Source organism: Aphis gossypii, chromosome 1 (genome assembly GCF_020184175.1).
Source record: "Aphis gossypii isolate Hap1 chromosome 1, ASM2018417v2, whole genome shotgun sequence".
NCBI classification, from domain to species: domain Eukaryota; kingdom Metazoa; phylum Arthropoda; class Insecta; order Hemiptera; family Aphididae; genus Aphis; species Aphis gossypii.
This window is the reverse complement of record NC_065530.1, coordinates 71,194,428-71,214,310: the sequence shown is the minus strand read 5'-3', so window position 1 is coordinate 71,214,310 and position 19,883 is coordinate 71,194,428. Positions and strand designations below refer to the sequence as shown.

Here is a 19,883-nt window from a genome sequence, read left to right as displayed (position 1 = left end):
TTCAGCAAAATTAATGTTTTGGGATCCCGCTTACTACTATATTAACCACTAATGAAATAAATAAACTATTTCATAATTTGCACATGTATAAACAATGTTAACAATTAAATGTAATGTTACAACTGGTTGATAAAAATTACTTTAGTTATTTTTGAAATTATTTAAAAATATCTACCTAGTAAAGTAACTAAGACAGCTAAAAAAAAATATTAATTATATTAAATATTTTAAGTCAATTAGTAATTGTATTAATGGAAATCTTAATACAACTTGATACATAAAACAAAATAAATAAATAATTTAATAATTCTTTTCAACAATATAGCAATTATTATTACTTATTAGTATTTCAATATAAACTGCAGATATTTTAACTACTTTAATATATTTTACAATTTATTTGAAGGAAACCTAACCTAAAGGATATAATACAAGAATACAACCAAAAATAATAATAGTTGTATGTACCAACGATACCATATCGTTTAAGCAAATATTTAAAAGAACATAATATTATCAAAACATAATAGTTATTAATAAAACAATGATGGTAAATATAAGTAGAACGTATTATGTCATGTTTTAAACATTTCCAATTATACTTGTAAATACAGTATTTAAGATAGGTCATCGTCACCTAAACTTAAGACCTCAAAGATAAGTAGATCGAAACAAAACTAGTTTATCAAAATGTTACTGTTTACTTTATAAATCATTATAATTCATAATATATACTATAAATATATAAATCGGTAGCATTTAATTGAAAATGATACAATTGACGTATTTTGAACATCATGTAACAGATCAACGTCACTTGATTATAATTTTTAAATTAACAATCATCATGGTTAATTTTTATTGTATTATTAATTATCTTATTTATTTATATCAGTTATTGTATTATATTATGCAATTATTATTTGATGCAACAATGATGTATTTTGCTTTACTATATTATAATTTAATTTCAAAAAATAACTATATTAGATACTATCTTCAATAAAAAAAAATTATTAAAAAGGTGAACAAGTGAATATCATTCTGTTATATAGGTAGTATAGGTGTGAAATATTTCACTACTAAAATATATATGTTAAATTTAAATGCAATAATATATTATTTTATACGAAAAACAATTCTGAATGGAGACAATCTTTCAGCCTATATTATCACAAAGTACATTATATATTTAATGATACGGTTTAAAGTGAATTTGTACAATTATTTGTTACTGGTCTATTTTATGAGAGATATTCGTAAATGAGTCATAAGTTAAACGAACGTCCAATATACTTGACACTTGATGTACTTGTCGTGGGTACACAAATATTTCAACTACTTATTTGTGTAGAATAGTTAGTACCGTATATTTCAGTTTGGGATACAAGAAATAAAGAAGATAAGAGAGAAATTATTTTAGGAAATAAAATATAATTATATGATAACTATTTATTTTAATATCATATATTTTCACTGAACCAAACGAATAACTACTAAAAAATTATTTAAAAAAAAAAAAACGCTAACTTTTTATATAACAACAAATGTTTGAGGATTTTAAGCTGTTACACTTTGTTTTGAAGAGAGTATGATATTAATAAAAATAATTACTATTTTTAGAGTTATAAATTTATAAATATTTTTAATCTGAGTAATTATATAACTAAAATACGTAAAAAATAAAACAATAAAATGATTAATTTCATTAGTAATAGGACTTAGAAAGAAAAAATATATTAAAATCAATAATCTTTTTTACTTTATATTTCGAATTAAAAAAATTTAAGAATTTAATTTTCAACCTTATATTTTTACATTCATATTTTTAGTTTCCACGATCAAATCAAATCAACTAATTCTAGTTAAATTGAATTGTGTTCATTTTTAAAGCAAAGTATAAATACCTTTATTTACCTATAATATTTAAACTTTCCTTCGAAGAATAATAAATTAATTTTAAATTCCTACTAAATTACGAGTAACTAACCTCAAATTATTAGATCAAATTATGACAAAGAAAAAATTGAATTCATAAAATTAAGTTTCTTGGCGTTAAAATATACAAATGTACCAATTATTTGGTCTGCTATTTTAATTAACATTAAAGGGATATAAAATATAAATTCATTCTAATCTTGCAGTATATACTTTACTGTTATATATTTTACTAATATTAATCTAGATATTTAGATTAATTTCATTACGTGTCATTGCAATTAGAATTGTTAAATTAACATAAGTTTTTTTATAATAAACTATCAAAAATTAATTTCTTTATGATATTGTATATTATATTATGTATGTTTCTCTGTCAAAATACCTATCTATTATTGACACATTTTTCTTAGTTTAAATTTGTTACTAAATTGTTATCATACGTCCTTTAAAAATGATAATATATTTCTTGTTTTAAATGATTTTTTATTGATCAAATTGTTTGTGACCCTATCTAACTGTAAACGTAACGATTCTGTTACATCTTAAGTTGTATTTAATATTATTGAAAGTATTACTGCATGACCAGCAGTACTCGATTCTTTAAACTAATGATTGATTATACAGCAGGTTAAACGATCTGTTGTATAAAAATTAAAATGACTGTTATAGTTGTAATTAACAAAAATGTGTTGAAAATAATTTTCGTAACAATAATTAATTTAAAATTGTTATTTTAAAATAATAATTTTTATAAATATATAAGTAATGGAAGTAATAATAGTTTCTACAATTTCTAAGCAAAATATTGAATAAATATAACTTATTTGTAATGTTTATGCAGTATTAGTTGTAAATTCATTTATTATTTTTTATCAATAGAATATAGTATATACTATGATATACGTATATATGTATATACATTTTATTAGATAACCTAACCATTTATTATAAATAATATCTAATAAAACTTTTTTTTTTGTAATGGCCCAACTCAATAATTAATACAAAAATTATTATAACAACTAGCTAAATAGGTGCCTATATTGCTCTATACGACTACACCCGTTGTCTATTTCTTAAAATTCTTTGTATACATAACATTATTTAATTATAATAATTATATACACCATGTTAAATTTCTCAATTGACAACTATAAAATATAATATATTTATATTAAATCATGATTAGTAATCGTTTATTTAATTTTGTAATTATTTAACGTTACATAATGTTTATCAATCTATGAATCAATTGTCATTTAGATTTATTTTAGAAAATGTGTTCATAATTTTTTAATTTATATTTACTATTATGCAATAAGAAATAACAATCGATTTATTATTAGTAATATTATTAATATTTTTCTGTATAAAATAAATATACATTTAAATATATAAATAAACTAGTAAAAAAAGAAATGTACCTAGTATCCAATTAGAATAATTTGCAGTTCTTAAGAAAAAAATTTATACATCGACTTAATCTTGTGTACATTTTATGTATACTTCTTAAGACACTTAAATTAAACTAAAATAATATGAATGAAAGAATTATTTTGTACTTCATTAACATACAAATTTAAATTGATCAGTAAATAAATTAAAACGTTATGTTTTTTAACGTTTCAACAATAAAAATAATATTAAATCTTATATTATATAGGTACCTACACCTATACCTACACTATAAAAGTATTCAAATTGAAAACAATACTCATGAAGATTGAATGTCGTATCAAAAATAATAAAACAAAAATCAAAAACAAACAAATATAAATATAAAATAGTCGTAAAATTTAAACGTGAAACGATGTGCATTTTAGAGGGGACATAATATTATAACTAAACGAATGATTCAAATGAGATTCTCATATGGCACTCCTTCCGGTTGCCATCAGTATACCTCCACCCTTGGACACAGAAAGTTTTTTAAGGACCTCAGAAGATCTTCTCTTATACCAAAAATAAAATAATAATCGTCCAAATTAATATGTGTTCTATACATAAATATAATATTGTCCAAATATTAATTATTTATACAGTTACTACAAATGTTTACGGTAAGCAATAATCAATAACAAAATAAAAATATATTAACAATATAATAGGTAGTTAATTCACACTAATATATAATTAAACTTATGTACAAATTAAAAATTTAGATAGTAAAGTAAATCTTTTCGTTTTATTATAGGAGCTTATTGATTTACTTATGTTTTATTAATTCGATATCTACTTTAATATTTTAATGATGAGATGAATATTATAAATTTTATTATTCTATTAATCTCATCACTCTTGTATAGTCCTACTAAATATAAAACGTATCGTATAAACTTCACCAGGCTATTTTATTTCAATTAAACGAGTGTTTTTATAAATATACTAATAAACGATTCATATAATAGATAATTATTATACAAATAATATCACGCATTCACTCTTTGAATAATTGTTTGTTATGTTTTTAAAAATATAAAAGTATACTTATAGGTCATAAATACTGATACATTTTAGTAGGTATTAAAAATAATCCTATTGAAAAAATATTAATGTACCTAATAGTACGTATACTGCAAGTATATTGTGTAAATAGACAATTAATTCAGTATTTACCACTTATATAATATTATGATTATTATGATGCCAGAGGCATTTGATCATAATTAGTGTTCAAAAATGTTAAGAAGAATATACCTTCAAACTATTTTAGTAAGTATTCAAACTTAACGAATGAGAGGAATAGGTATTACAAATTTATTTTATGTAAATAAAATAATAAGCCCGTAAAAAAACTATCCTAACTAATACATACTTTACAAAATGAATTAATATATTTAATTATACAATCAAAATTATATTTTATACGTCTATAATATCAGATATATACAATTAACATTATTTATTTATTTAACATTCCAAAACAAAAAAAATTGATTCCATTAATTTTTTTAAATTTCAAACAGAAATAGAAATTTTAGAAATTTTTATGATTATTGTGTAAATAAATGCATAAAAGTGTGTAAATTAATTTTAAATTCAGAATCTCTTTTTCAGGATTTAATTAGAATATTTTAGGAGCAGTTTTTTAATGTAATATAATATGACTACAATTATATCCCTTTACTGAAATATACAAGCATCACAAATTTCTACAAAAATTCTCCAATAAAATATTGGCTCTACATATCGTGATGTTCTAATCGATTAATTTACAGTATATGGCAATTAATAATTGTATTCATATTTCAAAGTTAATCTAATAACTAATAAGACTTAAAAATAATGTACAACGTCAACCATAATAATTGATCACTGAGTACTAAGTATAACTGAGTAAAACTAATAAATCAAAAGATTTTTATTTAAAAGTAAATAATTTAATTTTTGAGTAAAATGTTATAAATAAAAAATAAATAAAAACAATATTAAAATTGATAACTATCTATTTTATTCTTATAACAGGTGTGAAATAATATTCATTAACATTGTTGTAAACAAGTTAATTTACGTAAGATCATTACTAAATCATTGTTTTAAAAGTAGCTCATTATTTATATAAATATCTGTTATACTATGACTATTAATACAAATAGTAGGTAATAATATAAATTGTTATTATTAACCATAATATGTAATGATATAATTTAATTTCTGAAATACTACCTGTAATGATAATATTCTATTTTACAAATTTAATATCTATAAAGTAACGCATAAATTAACATTCAACCAAAATTTATTCAAGTAGTTTTAAAATATTTATCTATCAGTTACTATAAATATGTTGTAATTCTATTATCATTATAATTCTTGTAGTTTACAAAATGACTAAACATATGCTTCAACTAACCATAAGTCAACTGAATAGTTTCAAAATATTGAATTGTTGTAGATATTTTATAAATCAATTACATTCTTATAGCTCTTAATATACACATATATATGCAATATGCACGTGCATATAAGTGTTTATATCAGCGTGTGTGTATGTATATACATATTTTATACCAATATCAATGGACAAGCGACAAAGACGAAGAAGACATTACTGGGATCTATTTGGGATATAATGTCCTAAATATGTAAACCGGTTAATAAATTAGATAAGTTTATGACTGTGCAGGCGCTAAAACCGAACAAATTGACGACTCTGATTACCATAATCCGACAATCGCTTTTAAAGTTTTTCCCTCTACCACTAATTTCAGTATCCAATTGTCCCGTTCTTGGCGTAGGATTACAAAATTTTATTAAAAATCTGGTTTTAGAAGTTCCCACATTAGTGTGGGACATTTCGAATTTCATATTTATTTATTTTTTATTATCCTCAATTATATATGTACAAATATGATTAGCATTTTCTCTATTGTTTCAGTAGTATATTAGATTTATTTATTTTTAAATAAATAGGTGCCCAGGTGTTATTTTATCCGCCTCGAAAGTCGATGGGCGTTGAATCTCGAGGACCACTAAACAAAAGAACTGGTGACAAATGAGCATTACTACCGTGTTCTAACAATAGAGCCGCATTTTTTTTTTGTAGTTTATTATTTTTATTTTATTTAAATAAAGGAAAAATAATGTTCACGTCATTCTTCAAACGGAATAATAATATTACAGCTGTCTTGTTGCTATGATTAGTTGTTGTATTATCCTCAAATAGACCACGCGCGTAATAATTTAAAACGATCCTCGTGATGGACTTAACGTCCGTTTTGTTGTTTTAGTATCACCGGTTACCAACGATACTACATATTTTCAAACAAGACAACTCAGTGGCCAACAATATGGTTTGGACTATAATTTACAAAATCACACGAAATATGATGATAAAATTGCAGACCGGTCAAGAACACTATTTGAGTAATTATTTAGTTATTATTAATCTATATAATATAATATAATTTTTTAGTTAAGTTTTAATGTGTGAATATTTTTTTAAGAGTTTTATCTTTATTAGTTATTGCTTATTTCTAATAAATAGGGTTCAGATTTAAAAACAAAGTCCTTTTGTTTTTAATAATAATAGAAAAATAATTATCAAATAAAAACATACTTCATTTAATTTCCAAGATAAACGTTATTTTTACTTATTTTGCCGTTTTTACCTATAAATGGATGTTTTGCTTACCTATTTATTTTTTCATGTTTAATTATTAATTTATCATAATAATTATAATTTATACATATTTTGTATAAAGTTTATCAAGATCATCTTTCGTTATTTATGTAATTATATTATGTTTAAAATTAGTTGATTTAGCGTTTATTTAAGTCACTATCTATTTAGATCAAAATATGTTCTTGATGATTAAATTTAAAATTATTTACCAATAAGTAGTTTTTCTATGCTTTTTCACATTTTAAGTGATCATATTGCTCTTTAAATCCGAACCTTATTAATAAATAATAATACGTAATATTGATGGATAAATATAAAGAACAAATGTAATAAAATTTATTTTAGCTATAAGTTTTCCATTATTATTATTTTATCACATTTGTCTTCACGTGATATACTGATATATGAACATAATTATTATATTATATTTTCGTAGTTGGGGTAGTCCAAGCGTAGTATCGAAAGAAGAAATAAAAGTTCATTCGAAAAGCATTGATACAAATTCGGAAACTGAGAGAGTTGAAAACAATGTTTGGTGGCCGTGGAAAAACTATGATGATTGGCTGAATGGTAGGGGATTAAAATCAGAACAGCCAAAAAAACCAGAAAAGAAGATTCGAAAGGAAAAAAAACATAAAAAAAAGAACAGGAAAAATGATAAAAAAAATAAGAAGTCAAAACATAGTAAAAAATTAAACGCTACAGTCAAAATCAGTGATCCTTTATCGGTCAATGTCGAAGACAACGAAATAATAAAAAAAGTATCGATACCTGAAATACTTTACGAAGCGTCACCTATTGATATTATTTTAAGAAATTCTTCTTTAGTTCCAACCTTGGTAAAATATACATCCAGAAATTATACTTACGGTACGTTTGAATTCATTAAATAAATGATATGATATAAAACAACACATAATCTACATAATCAGTATATACTTACGGCATTATGACGTATAATATAGACGTATACCTATAGTTAATTTTTTATTTCATTTAAATTGTTCCAACTAATTTTAATACATTTAATAAATAAGTATCGCAATTATTTTCTCAACACATTAAATAAATTTGGTTTAACAATATTATTTGTAAAATATGCTGCTTCGTACGATTAAAGAATTTTATTTTTATTTCACTCGTCGAATAAAACTTCCAAGTTACAAAAATAATATTTTACATAAATTTAAAACAAACGAAAATTAATAATTTTGTTAGTTAATATTTTATATGCCTGATAACCTGTAGCTTTAAAATTATTTTAAAAAAAGTAATATTTGACCAACATTTTAATAATTTTTGACCCGTTTATGAATATCAAGCATATAATTAAAATTTCAAACAATATAATCAGCGATATCATTGCTACCAGAGCTATTAAAATATAAATTAAAATTTAATATCGACGATAAACGAAATAGAGTCACACCAATCATACTAAAATAATATACGAGTATGCAATAAAAATAAGATATTTGATAATATAAGTGACATCTGTTAGGTATGACATTAATTGTGTTATTACCTAATATTACACTATAAACAGTTAAATGCAACCTTTATACGTACATAAAGTACGTATATTTTGTACGTTCATTCAAATATTTAATACATTCTAACAATAGTTAAAAATCACTATACTAAAATAAATTGATGTCCAACATAAATATGAATTATGAATAAGTCTTATGTTTTTATTCGTATACCAAATCAAAGCACAAAAATTGATGTACTTGATCATAACTTGTTTTTGAAATAGCATGTCCGTATCGCAAGAAATATTAAAACGAAATAACAATCTGAATGATTTCATGGTCGAGATATTTCATAATAATATAATGTTATGTTCAATTTAGTAATAGGTATAATACAATTATAAATAACAACTATTAACTAGTGAAGAAAAGATTAATGGTAAAAATTCAAATTTGTATTTAATAAACGAAATAAACTACGTTCTAAATAATTACTAATATTTACCAAAATGTAGCAAGAGCATAACATGCATGCGATTACCAGACTACTACGTAATACCGTAATATCATTTAATATCAATTTAGCCGTGATCTACTATACAGTCCCCAAACACAGTCAAGGTCTAGATTAAATACTTTAATAGTCATCTTCAAGACCTTATTAATTTAACTGTATTTTAAATTATATTCTTTTAATACACGCGTTCTGATGAATTTATCAGAATTATTCATATTCAGAGCGCCTTATTCGTCTAAGCGTAGATAACTTATTAAACGTGCATTTGATTTAATTTCGCGGGATTTTATAAATAAACAATAACATTATGTTTTAGTAGTCAACCTAGTGTAATAATAATAATGTCTAACCTTTATTGTTTTAATGTTTTGTGTAGATGTAAACGAATGCTTGATAAATAACGGAGGTTGTGAAGGACTTTGCATCAACACTCCAGGATCCTACAGGTGTCATTGTCCGCCTGGCTTTATGGTAGCTGACACCAAATGCGAAGGTAAATAATAAACTAATTACCTAGTATTAATATATTGGGTACACAATGTTTTCGAATAATTTTTCAATACGCTACAAACATATTTCATATAGGTTTGCGTATATTTAAATTTAAATATAGTGTTTTTTTTATGTGTAGGTATCTATAATAAGACATTTCTAGCCTTTTAAACGGAAAACGGTTATTTTTGACAGTTTGAACATGATTATAATTATAATAATAATAAACAATAGTAAGAAGTACTTAAGAATGGTTAGACTTTATATAAATATAAATATAATACCTACGTGTAAAGATGAAAAATATAACTGCAGATAATAGTATAATTTACAAGTATAATAATGTACTGTATAAAAATTAACTAGGTAATAATATCATAGTATGAACGACAGCGTATTAGACATTTTTAAGATGGTGAACGTATGTTACGTATGTATAAATTGAAATGTAGTGACTAGTGAGCCTGTGGATTTATGAAGTGAGCTATGAAAATTCACAGCAACGACGCTTATATGGTCTTGAATATAAAAATAGTGTTTTAATTAAGTAATAATTATATAGGTAATCTAAAATAATGCATGGAAGTAGAATCACTATGTACATAGCCACATAGATAATAATGATATTATATTTATATAGGTATATAAATATATAATGAATGTGTAGGTACACCAGGACGTCTCATCGTAACGTACCTACCAATGAATATTTTTATAACTAAGTAGTGTATTTAAGAGTCACACAATATTTATTTATTATAATTTTAAGTATTTTTTGGTTTATGTAAAATTAAATTTAAAATTGTTTAATTATTTTTTTCGTAATAGTTAAAAATGTACAAGTCATAGATACCAATCTATATTGATGGACTTAAAGGTAATAATTATGTAATAGATATTTTAAAAGTTGAATTGTTAATTTCTATTAAGTGTTTATTTTAGTATGGATTAGTTTTTAAGAGAAGGCGGGAAAAATTAATATAAAAGAGTATATTATGTAAGATTATATAGTAACTATTAAATAGGTGGTCGTTTATTATTACAAAAACAAACACAGTTATTTTCTGTATATTTTAAGTTATAATAATTATATAACAATATATTGTTGTTGATCAATACATTAATACCAGGTTGAAATAAGATTATTTCCGGTGTTATTTTGGATTTAAAAATTATTTTTAAAAAAAAAACACTTTAAATAAATTTGTATTTATAAACTTATAACAATGACATGGGTATTAAATACAATTTTATAGGAGAATATACGTACCCACGCGAGATAAATAACCAATTGACACAATATCTTCGGGCGCTTTAATCAATACAACATTTTATCAGACTTAAAATGCAACCGACACTTATCATAACAGCTACCTCGTGTGGTGCATAGTGCATATACCATATAACATAATATTATGTACCTATTGTACCTAACTATATCTATATTTATATATAATGTATCATATAATACGTATAAATTATGGTCGTCCCACGCGCACACTTTATCTATCTATTTATGTATATATCGATTACACACGCACTTATACGCGATCTCTGCATATCCGTCTCAATGACAAAGACACGCTCGAAAACGCGTTCGTATAATTCCGATCACACTTCCAAACGTTCTTTGTACTATGACTATAGAAATCTAGATCTCACTACTAATGAGACGACTCGACCTGTATCATAGTATTGATATTATGTATTACTAAGTACGGGCACATTGACGTCACACTGTGGTTAACCACTTTTGCACTCATACGTATCTCAGCACGCAACCGAGAACAAAATTCAATTTTTCTAAGTAATCCATAAACGCGTCCTTACATCCTTAAAACCCATACGTTTTGTACGTTTTATATAAATACAATATAATAACTACACGAACCGACATTTCAATCGACATTCAAAATTATCAAAATTATATACCGAATAATTTTGAAATATTAAGCACGAAAAAAAACCGTAACGATTTAACGAGTTCATTGTGGATTATTAAAATCAAAAAACAATGTATTACTCGGAGCTCGGGCGCGCCCTCCGAACAACACCCTCTCGTTCGGCGGTCGCGCCACTGTACCTACATACGTAACCTAACCGTTTACTCGTGCCCGACGGGCCCGTGTTGCAGACATCGACGAGTGCCTGTTGCGCAACGGGCACGGGCCGTGCCAGGGAACGTGCACCAACACCTGGGGCGGATACAAGTGTTCGTGTCACGGCATACCGGGCACCAGGCTGGCCGACGACCGGCACACTTGCGACGACGTGGACGAGTGCCGGGACGGGACGGCCGGGTGTTCGCACCAGTGCATCAACACGCCGGGGTCAGCGTTCTGCTCGTGTCCGGACGGGTTGCAGTTGGACGACGGATGGAAAACGTGCGTGGACGTGGACGAGTGTTCGGACCCGGAGCTGCAACAGTCGTCCAACGTGTGCTCCGAACGCGGTTTGACGTGTCTGAACACGTACGGCTCGTACAAATGCGCGTGACGGCGTTGTGCTCAACACGAATATTACCACTGTTTTATGTATTTTCGTTTGGATCGGTTGAGAAGCTGTACGACGACACAATAATAATATTATAATCACAACACTGTCAGCAGCAACACGCGCCCACCGATTATATTTATAAAACTCACAAATTCATAACAATATTATTAATCGACTAGTCACGAGTGCTGGTTGTTGTTGTTGTTGTTGTTGTTGTTGTTGTACTGGTGGTTATATTGTCGGCTCTTGTTATTAACTACCTACTGTATAACCTATTGGTCACGTATTATTGTTATTATATTATTATCATTTAGCTTTTACTATATATTTTAATATTTACACCATAATTTGTTAATTTTTTTTTTTTTTTTATACTTTTGATATTTTAAAAAATATTTGTTTATTACACGTGTATACACCCGCACTAGCCCCTTAAAACTCAACGACTAATAATCACGATTAAAATAATACATATTATATATATTAATACGTTTGTCACGATATTTACGAAATGCATTTTATTTTTAACCCGTTGTTCAAAATCTGCTATTATACCTATGTATGTGTTATTATGATACATAAAATCACTGTGCTTAACCATTTTAACCGTCCAAGCGTCATACCATTGGGTATAGATGCGATCACATATTATTGTTTAACATAGGTACCTACTTATTATTTTATCTTTCAATAATATTATTGAATAAATGGTTTTATTTTATTTCCTTTGTATACATTTGACACCTTAAATACCTCGACTCAATTTCATAAATTTTATTTCGTCCCACTATTTACGAAAACGAGAAATAAATAAATCACTTTTAAAAAACTAAATCCTAGAAGAAAAATTAAAGTCGATTTAAGCCAAAATGTGACTAAGAGTTAATGTCTATACACATAATAATGAAAATCAGTGTGTTTCTAAGTGCAAACTTGAAAACAGGCTACGGAATTTCGAGGTAGCATTTTTTAAGAGTATCAAAGTACACGTAGACAGAATGGTATAAGAAAATATAAAATAATACTAAAAAATCTGTACAATTGTATTAAAAAATTATATAAAAATATACAACAATATGCACTATCCACTTATATAAATCAAAAATTATACCTAATTTACAATGAAAAATATTTTGAAAAAGGAAAAATAGACAAAAGGCTGACAAATACGTCAAACAAAATCAAAGCTATCACAAGTATTAAACATTATTTTTTTTTAGTATGTTATTAAATAAAAAATAAAATTATTATTTATTAGTATAAAAACATGAATCTCATCAAACAATTCCTTAGTTTAATTAATAGTTATGATAAGAATTAGTTAAGTTAAACATATTAATCTTTATATTATATCGTCCTTTGAAATAATTTTATTTAACGTTTCTTTTACTGTTTTCAATTTCAATTACTGCACGATCTAAACATAACATAATCATTTAATTAATAATATATTTATGTTTTTTTTGTGTTTTGGAACAGCCTAGGCATATATATTCATGTGAGTTTTCACTAATACCTTTAACTTCAATAGTGAAATTACATGTAGCTTCATTTTTTGATGCATCCATGGCAATGTACAATACATTATGTAGTCCTGGACCCATAAGTTGACCCGGTTCCTAAACCAATCAACACGTGAAATAAAATCAATCAAATTATCAAATTATCATAGTATACACACCATCGTTTTAGCTACTTGGGTAACGCCTATGTTGTCTGAAAACCGAGGTTCAGGCCATGATACGGGAACGGTGTTCTTTTTTGAAAAATCTTCTATTACTTCCAAATACGTAGGACAATCATGTACTGATGGAACTTCATCATCTATCAATATCAAATAAACATAGTTTTACTACTAATTCCCGAGTTAACTAAGTATATATTTTACCCGTCACTCGTATAGTTGTCCTACATGATGCAATATCCGTATCTTCATCATCACGAACCGTGTAAGTGATTATGTACAAACCCGGTACCAAAATCCTCGATGAATTTTTGTACCAACCGGAACTTAATGTACCGAACCTGTATATTATATTTTTAGTTTAAAATTAACTAAACTCAAACAATTTCTAAACAATTTAATATGTTTATATTATAATATTATTATATCATAAATATAATATAGTATACAACACCTGTTCCAATCGTAATTCGTATTTGGTTGTTCCACTTCGAAATTTATAAATTTTTCACCTTCAGCTAAGCTTACGTTCTTGTCCGGTGGACACTTAATATAACATTCCATTTGATACATCTAACACATCAGCATAATTATTGGTAAGATAATTAAATATAATTTTTATTATTATTCCACTATTACAATATAATATAATACTAACAGTCATCGGAGTCGTTTTGGGAACACATTGTGGTTTTACACCAACCCAATTTCCATTACTGCAATAAAGTTTGGTATGTGAAGGATTTTCGAACACATGCCCTTTGATACAATGGTAAATCGCTTCTAAATATTTGTTTTTTGGATCAACAGTATTTTTATTTCTATAAAATACAATCATCACTTTTACCTTTGATTATAGAATAAACTATATAATGGTCTGTTCTATAATCAAGGATATTACATGTTAAACATATTATTTCGAAGACGGGCATTTCCGCTCAAAATGAAAATAGTAGTAATAAAGACCAATTTATAAAATATTATATTATGAATTAAATTATATAAACTGATTCTATATTTCTATGGTTTAATGAAAATAAACCATAATACATTGCAACTATGGTCTATGACATTAATGCAATCACGCGTACAAAAAATCTGGCAAGATAAAACAAATTGCTTGTAAAAAAATATGTTAATTATTTACCTATAAATAATAATTATTAATATAAATCCTTATGCAATGACTTTAAATCAAAAAAATCAGAAAAATATAGGTATTCATTTTTATTAAATGCCTTAACATAAACATAAATAATAATTAATATTTTTTATCTTAATTCTATAAATAATATAATACGGTTTTTAATTTTTACTTTTATAAGTAGATAATATATTTGAAAATTTTAATATTTTCTGCTAGTAAAATGTTGTGAACATGAGACAATATCCGTTAACGGTAGAGGGACATATAAGAGTGAATAACGTCATAATATATATTTTTTTATGTTATGCAAATAATTAGAGTTAAATTAAAATTAAATATTGTGATAAGTTAAATTTAAAAAAAAACTCGGAAAACATCATTTACAAGCATAAAAAGTCTATTATTATTATTATTATTATTATTATTATGCTTCTTCATTTCTTTATGAAATAACTGTGTATTCTCCAATAAAATTAAATTTATTGAAAATTTAACATTACTAAAATAGCAGGCAATATAAAAAACATGTGACAAATATAGGAAAACTAAATGTTAAAAAGTGCTATGAATGTTTGTGAAAATGTTAAAAAATATCGACTAAAATATTGCAATAAACAAACACATCCAATAGTAATATAAAATAAAATTGAATAAACAAAGCCTTAAAATTTAATTATTTTACTTATAAAATCTTCATAAAAAGCGTATCAAAAAAAATACTCATCCTATTTCCCTATACTTTGTAAAAAAATAATAATATTTTAACATAATATCGTAATAAATAAGAAATAATGGTTATAAGTAAATAAATACTAAACATATAATCATATATTATATACAAATAATAAGTGTACAACTCTTTTAACATTGAAATACAAAATATATAAATTATATATTATATTAATTATATTAATTATATATTTTATATAATTTATAAGTAAAATGTATTTTAATCTCATAAAAATTATGATCCTTACTTGGAATATTTTACTACACGTGCGTATGGCAATTTAGGTGCCTTCAAAAAAATTTTCCCATGTCGTTTTCTAAACAAACAGCTTAAATCATAGTCACCTACCGAATATTCTTTAGCCAAATCTCTAATCATATGTTTCGGAAGTTCAAATGTGCCGTGTCCTATTAGATTGATAAATATATTCAAAAATATTGACAAATTATTTATATTATTATTTTTTACAATAGTATATTAATTTTACCTGATGTCTGCTGGAGTGTTTCGGGTGTTTTAATATCTACAGATTTTTTTCCTAACCGTTTCTCGTTATTTTGAATTTTCCTTTTTGTGTCGAGCTTTAATATACGTCTAAAATATTCAAACATAATGATTTAATCCAAATCTTATGAATATTATACAAAAACCATAATACAGCTGATAAAATTCATATTTATTCAAAACATGAAATATTTGATATCTTATGAATTCATAATTATATGCAGTAATATAGTAAAGGTAAGTTCCTACCTGAATGAAAACCAACCTTGTGCCGAACTGATAATATTGTTATTGTTGTGACCTGCAACGCATACAAAAAGGGTAAGTATGATAATATTTTATAAGTATAAAGTTGTTATTTAAATTGGAATATTATATTATATTAAATTATACATGTTGACAAATATTTTAGATATTATGTTCCCCGCTGATTTTTTTATCAGTGTAATCTAATATTAACATTTTATTGATACACGTAATAGTAATAATAATAATAATAATAACAAACAATAATAATAAAATGCATCCACTTACCGGAACTAGTAGGCCGTGTACATGACGGTACATGTCCAGACCATTCTCCTTCAATACACGTGTGCTTTGTTTGACCTGTCAGAACGTACCCATCATCGCATTGGTACACCTCCACAGCCCTTCTCCAATTTTTAGATGACGTAAAAACCACTTGCCCGCTATCTGGCCCTGGTCGGGGTTCGCAATCCGACGGTCCAGAAAAAACAAATGTAATGGCTACAACATTAAGTTTAAAAAAAATCAAATAAGTTATATACACCTACGCAATATCTACAGCAATAAAAAAATCTATAACGATAGTAATGATATACTCTATTCAAAAATTTAATACGCTAGAGTTTTTCACAACACTACTATACTCACCCCATACGTATAACTTACTAAAATATTTTTGATTTAATATTTTATCTTCATTAATGATCAAAAATATTGAATAAGGTTAAAATATAAATACTACAAACATTGAAATAGTACATATAATAGTAAACTAGTAACTAGAAATTAGTACAAACGAACTAAATATGTATTACCACATATATCTATCAGTTAATTTGTTAAATTTAATAAAAATTATGAAAAAATATAAGCTATTTTAAATAGTAATTGATGGACAAAACAAGATAATAGTAATAATAATAGATGTGTAAAACTAATACTTAGTATTATAGTACTTTAGTACTTTAGTATCATGTTTATAGGCATTCATCTTTAGTTCCGTCGTCCTTATGATATTAAACCTATTGTACCTATTAACAAAATTGAACAGCCTCCCTTGCATTAAGACAAAAGCTTTACATTTTTACAAATATTAATAAACAATTAGGAACCTAATAAATACAAAATGATTTAATACCTATTTTGAGTTAAAAATTAGTTCAATATCCTAATTAACCTACATACTAAAATGATTGTGTTTATTGTTATTTGTTATTGTGTCGTCATTACTTCCTCAACACAATTTGGAAGAATTAGGTAGGTATTCACCAATTTAATTTTAAAAATACCGGAAATTATTAAAAAATATATATATAAGTCATATACTCATATACCTTATAAAAATATGAACTCACTTACCGTTTTAAATCAACAATACGACGTGTTAAGCAACGAAAACAAACTAACGCTTATAATGAAAACAAAGTTCAACATTATGAGTAACGTAAATCACTTATTCTATGTTTTCTTCAGAATAAACAACAATATTATCCATTTTTTTTTTTATTTAGAATGTAAATCTGTGCATCGCGCATGTTGGTGTAATATCATTATATTATTAATAAATAATTCGAAACTGAACAACCGTGTACTCCTTTCGCATGCCATTTAATAGTTACGCGGCAGAGTGTAATGCAATAGGATGTTGTTGTACGGATTCACAATTTTCAACGATGAACGAAGAATATAAAATCATACGCTTCACAAAATTAGAATTATTTTTTAATATATATATAGATAATATATATAATATCATTAATATTTTACCTAGCGTGTGGGTGTATCCGTAGGTGTTACGATGGACCATGTTATTAATTATTTAATTCAACTACCGATTATATTTTTTATTTATTTTTTTAAATATTAATTAACTTTTACTACGTGTTACAAAAAAATGTTAACCAATTTTGAAGTGTTTGTTTGAATATCTATATTTATTTTTGTTAAGTTACTTTTTTTAGAGCTACCTGACATTTTTTTTATAAGCGCATAATCTTATCTCGTCAATAAATGTAAATGTTACAGTGACAAAAAAAGTTAAAATCACTGTTATTCTCCAACAAATTATTAAAATCCTTGTACTATGTGATAAATATGCATGTTACACACACCGTCTAATAAACCGTTAATAATTAATACTCTTTATAAAAGCTTTATTTTACATTTATCATATATTATTATGTATATTAGTTAAAATATTAGGTATTAACTGTCAATCTTTTTGTAATAAATTTTCAGTATATAATATATGATAAGTCCTAATTTGTATAATGATGTATTAACCTATGTATGTAAATAAGAACTTTATTACGTGAGTTTTATTTTGTTAAATTTGCTTAAAATGTAAAATCCTCAGGTTTTGACAAATTTACGAATAAAATATATCTTAATATTTATATTATTTTAAATAATTTTTCTTATTTGTACTATATTCACAAGAATATTGAACAACTAATCAACTAATATATATATTTATTGTAATTAAAAACACAAATAATACTGTTTTGTTTTAAATTTAGTAAATCCAATTAATTGAGACAAAGTAAATAACCGTACAAATTTCAAATAATATATAAGTAAATTGAATATAAAATTTTTTTAATTATAACTACCAATTGCAATTTATTATATAATTTATATACATAGGTATAAAGAATTAAACTTTCCATAATTTTAGTAAGCTTTGATAATTTAAATCATAAGCCCCACTTAAATGTATTCTTGGTAATTAGTAAATAATGTAATTATGTTATTGATATTATTAAATAATTTTGATAAATATTATATAAACCAACTAAAATTATATGAAGATAATATGTTGATTAGATTTAGATAATACATTTTAATGTGTTTAACACTAACTAAAAACTTTCATTTTCCATAATCCTTCTTAATCTCGTATTATTATTTGAATTTACCCATTAAAATAATTATACTTTAATACTCCATAAACTAATTTGACTGACCAAGTTAATCAAAATGTAATGCAATGGTTAATCAAAAATCAAATTAGATTTTTTCATAAAATTAACAAAAAAAAGATTTTAATTACCATACAATTTTACCTGTGTTTGCTAATATAATAAATTCGATGATAATTCTAGTAAATTCCATATTTATACACCACTGTGAGAAGTTATCACGTGAAAAACAAAATCAAACAACTGGTATGAGTATGACTGGTACTCATGATACCTCTCTACGTAAAACCACAAAGAGCCCGTCTGTCGGGATTTAATATCATTTCCATTTCACCATCCCCACCTTATGGTTTCCGATCTACGAAACATACCGTCCAGACGTACATGACATTTATTTTAAATAAAATACGTTTTATACAAAAATCAAAAAATAACAGTCCAGTTAAAATTAGTGTAACTAATATAAATAAAAAATAAAAAAATATATTAGAAGTAAACAAAACATATAGGCAGGTAAATATAAGTAAAAATATCTAAAATTTATATTAACAACAATATTAAACTACAGTCAGTCGTTAAACTGAATAACATAAAAAATAAAA

At 25.0% G+C, this 19,883-nt stretch overlaps 2 protein-coding genes across 2 annotated transcripts; one reads left to right on the top strand and one right to left on the bottom strand.

The window, feature by feature from the left end:
• Positions 1–3,830: 3,830 nt before the first annotated feature.
• Positions 3,831–12,767, top strand: LOC114127109 (pro-epidermal growth factor). Its single transcript, XM_050204644.1, has 5 exons — positions 3,831–4,001; positions 6,672–6,807; positions 7,503–7,936; positions 9,435–9,551; positions 11,685–12,767. Exons 1-5 carry the CDS (start codon positions 3,932–3,934, stop codon positions 12,044–12,046), a joined length of 1,119 nt encoding a protein of 372 aa, XP_050060601.1. The 5' UTR covers positions 3,831–3,931; the 3' UTR covers positions 12,047–12,767.
• Positions 12,768–12,880: 113 nt separating this feature from the next.
• On the bottom strand, positions 12,881–19,850 carry LOC114127110 (sushi, von Willebrand factor type A, EGF and pentraxin domain-containing protein 1-like). The gene is made up of 11 exons (XM_050204634.1): positions 19,426–19,850; positions 16,646–16,861; positions 16,361–16,412; positions 16,095–16,201; positions 15,855–16,014; positions 14,389–14,551; positions 14,185–14,303; positions 13,935–14,071; positions 13,728–13,870; positions 13,563–13,665; positions 12,881–13,463 (listed from the first exon to the last, which is right to left on the bottom strand). Exons 1-11 carry the CDS (start codon positions 19,472–19,474, stop codon positions 13,417–13,419), a joined length of 1,296 nt encoding a protein of 431 aa, XP_050060591.1. The 5' UTR covers positions 19,475–19,850; the 3' UTR covers positions 12,881–13,416.
• Positions 19,851–19,883: the final 33 nt, after the last annotated feature.

Coding starts and splice junctions, on each gene's coding strand:
- LOC114127110 (XM_050204634.1), bottom strand. CDS start 19,474: ATGGAATTTACTAGAATTATCATCGAATTTATTATATTAGCAAACACA. Junction 14,304..14,388: donor CCAAAACGACTCCGATGACT/GTTAGTATTATA, acceptor CTGATGTGTTAG/ATGTATCAAATGGAATGTTA. Junction 13,871..13,934: donor GACAACTATACGAGTGACGG/GTAAAATATATA, acceptor TGATATTGATAG/ATGATGAAGTTCCATCAGTA.
- LOC114127109 (XM_050204644.1), top strand. CDS start 3,932: ATGTGTTCTATACATAAATATAATATTGTCCAAATATTAATTATTTAT. Junction 6,808..7,502: donor CGGTCAAGAACACTATTTGA/GTAATTATTTAG, acceptor ATATTTTCGTAG/TTGGGGTAGTCCAAGCGTAG. Junction 9,552..11,684: donor AGCTGACACCAAATGCGAAG/GTAAATAATAAA, acceptor CCCGTGTTGCAG/ACATCGACGAGTGCCTGTTG.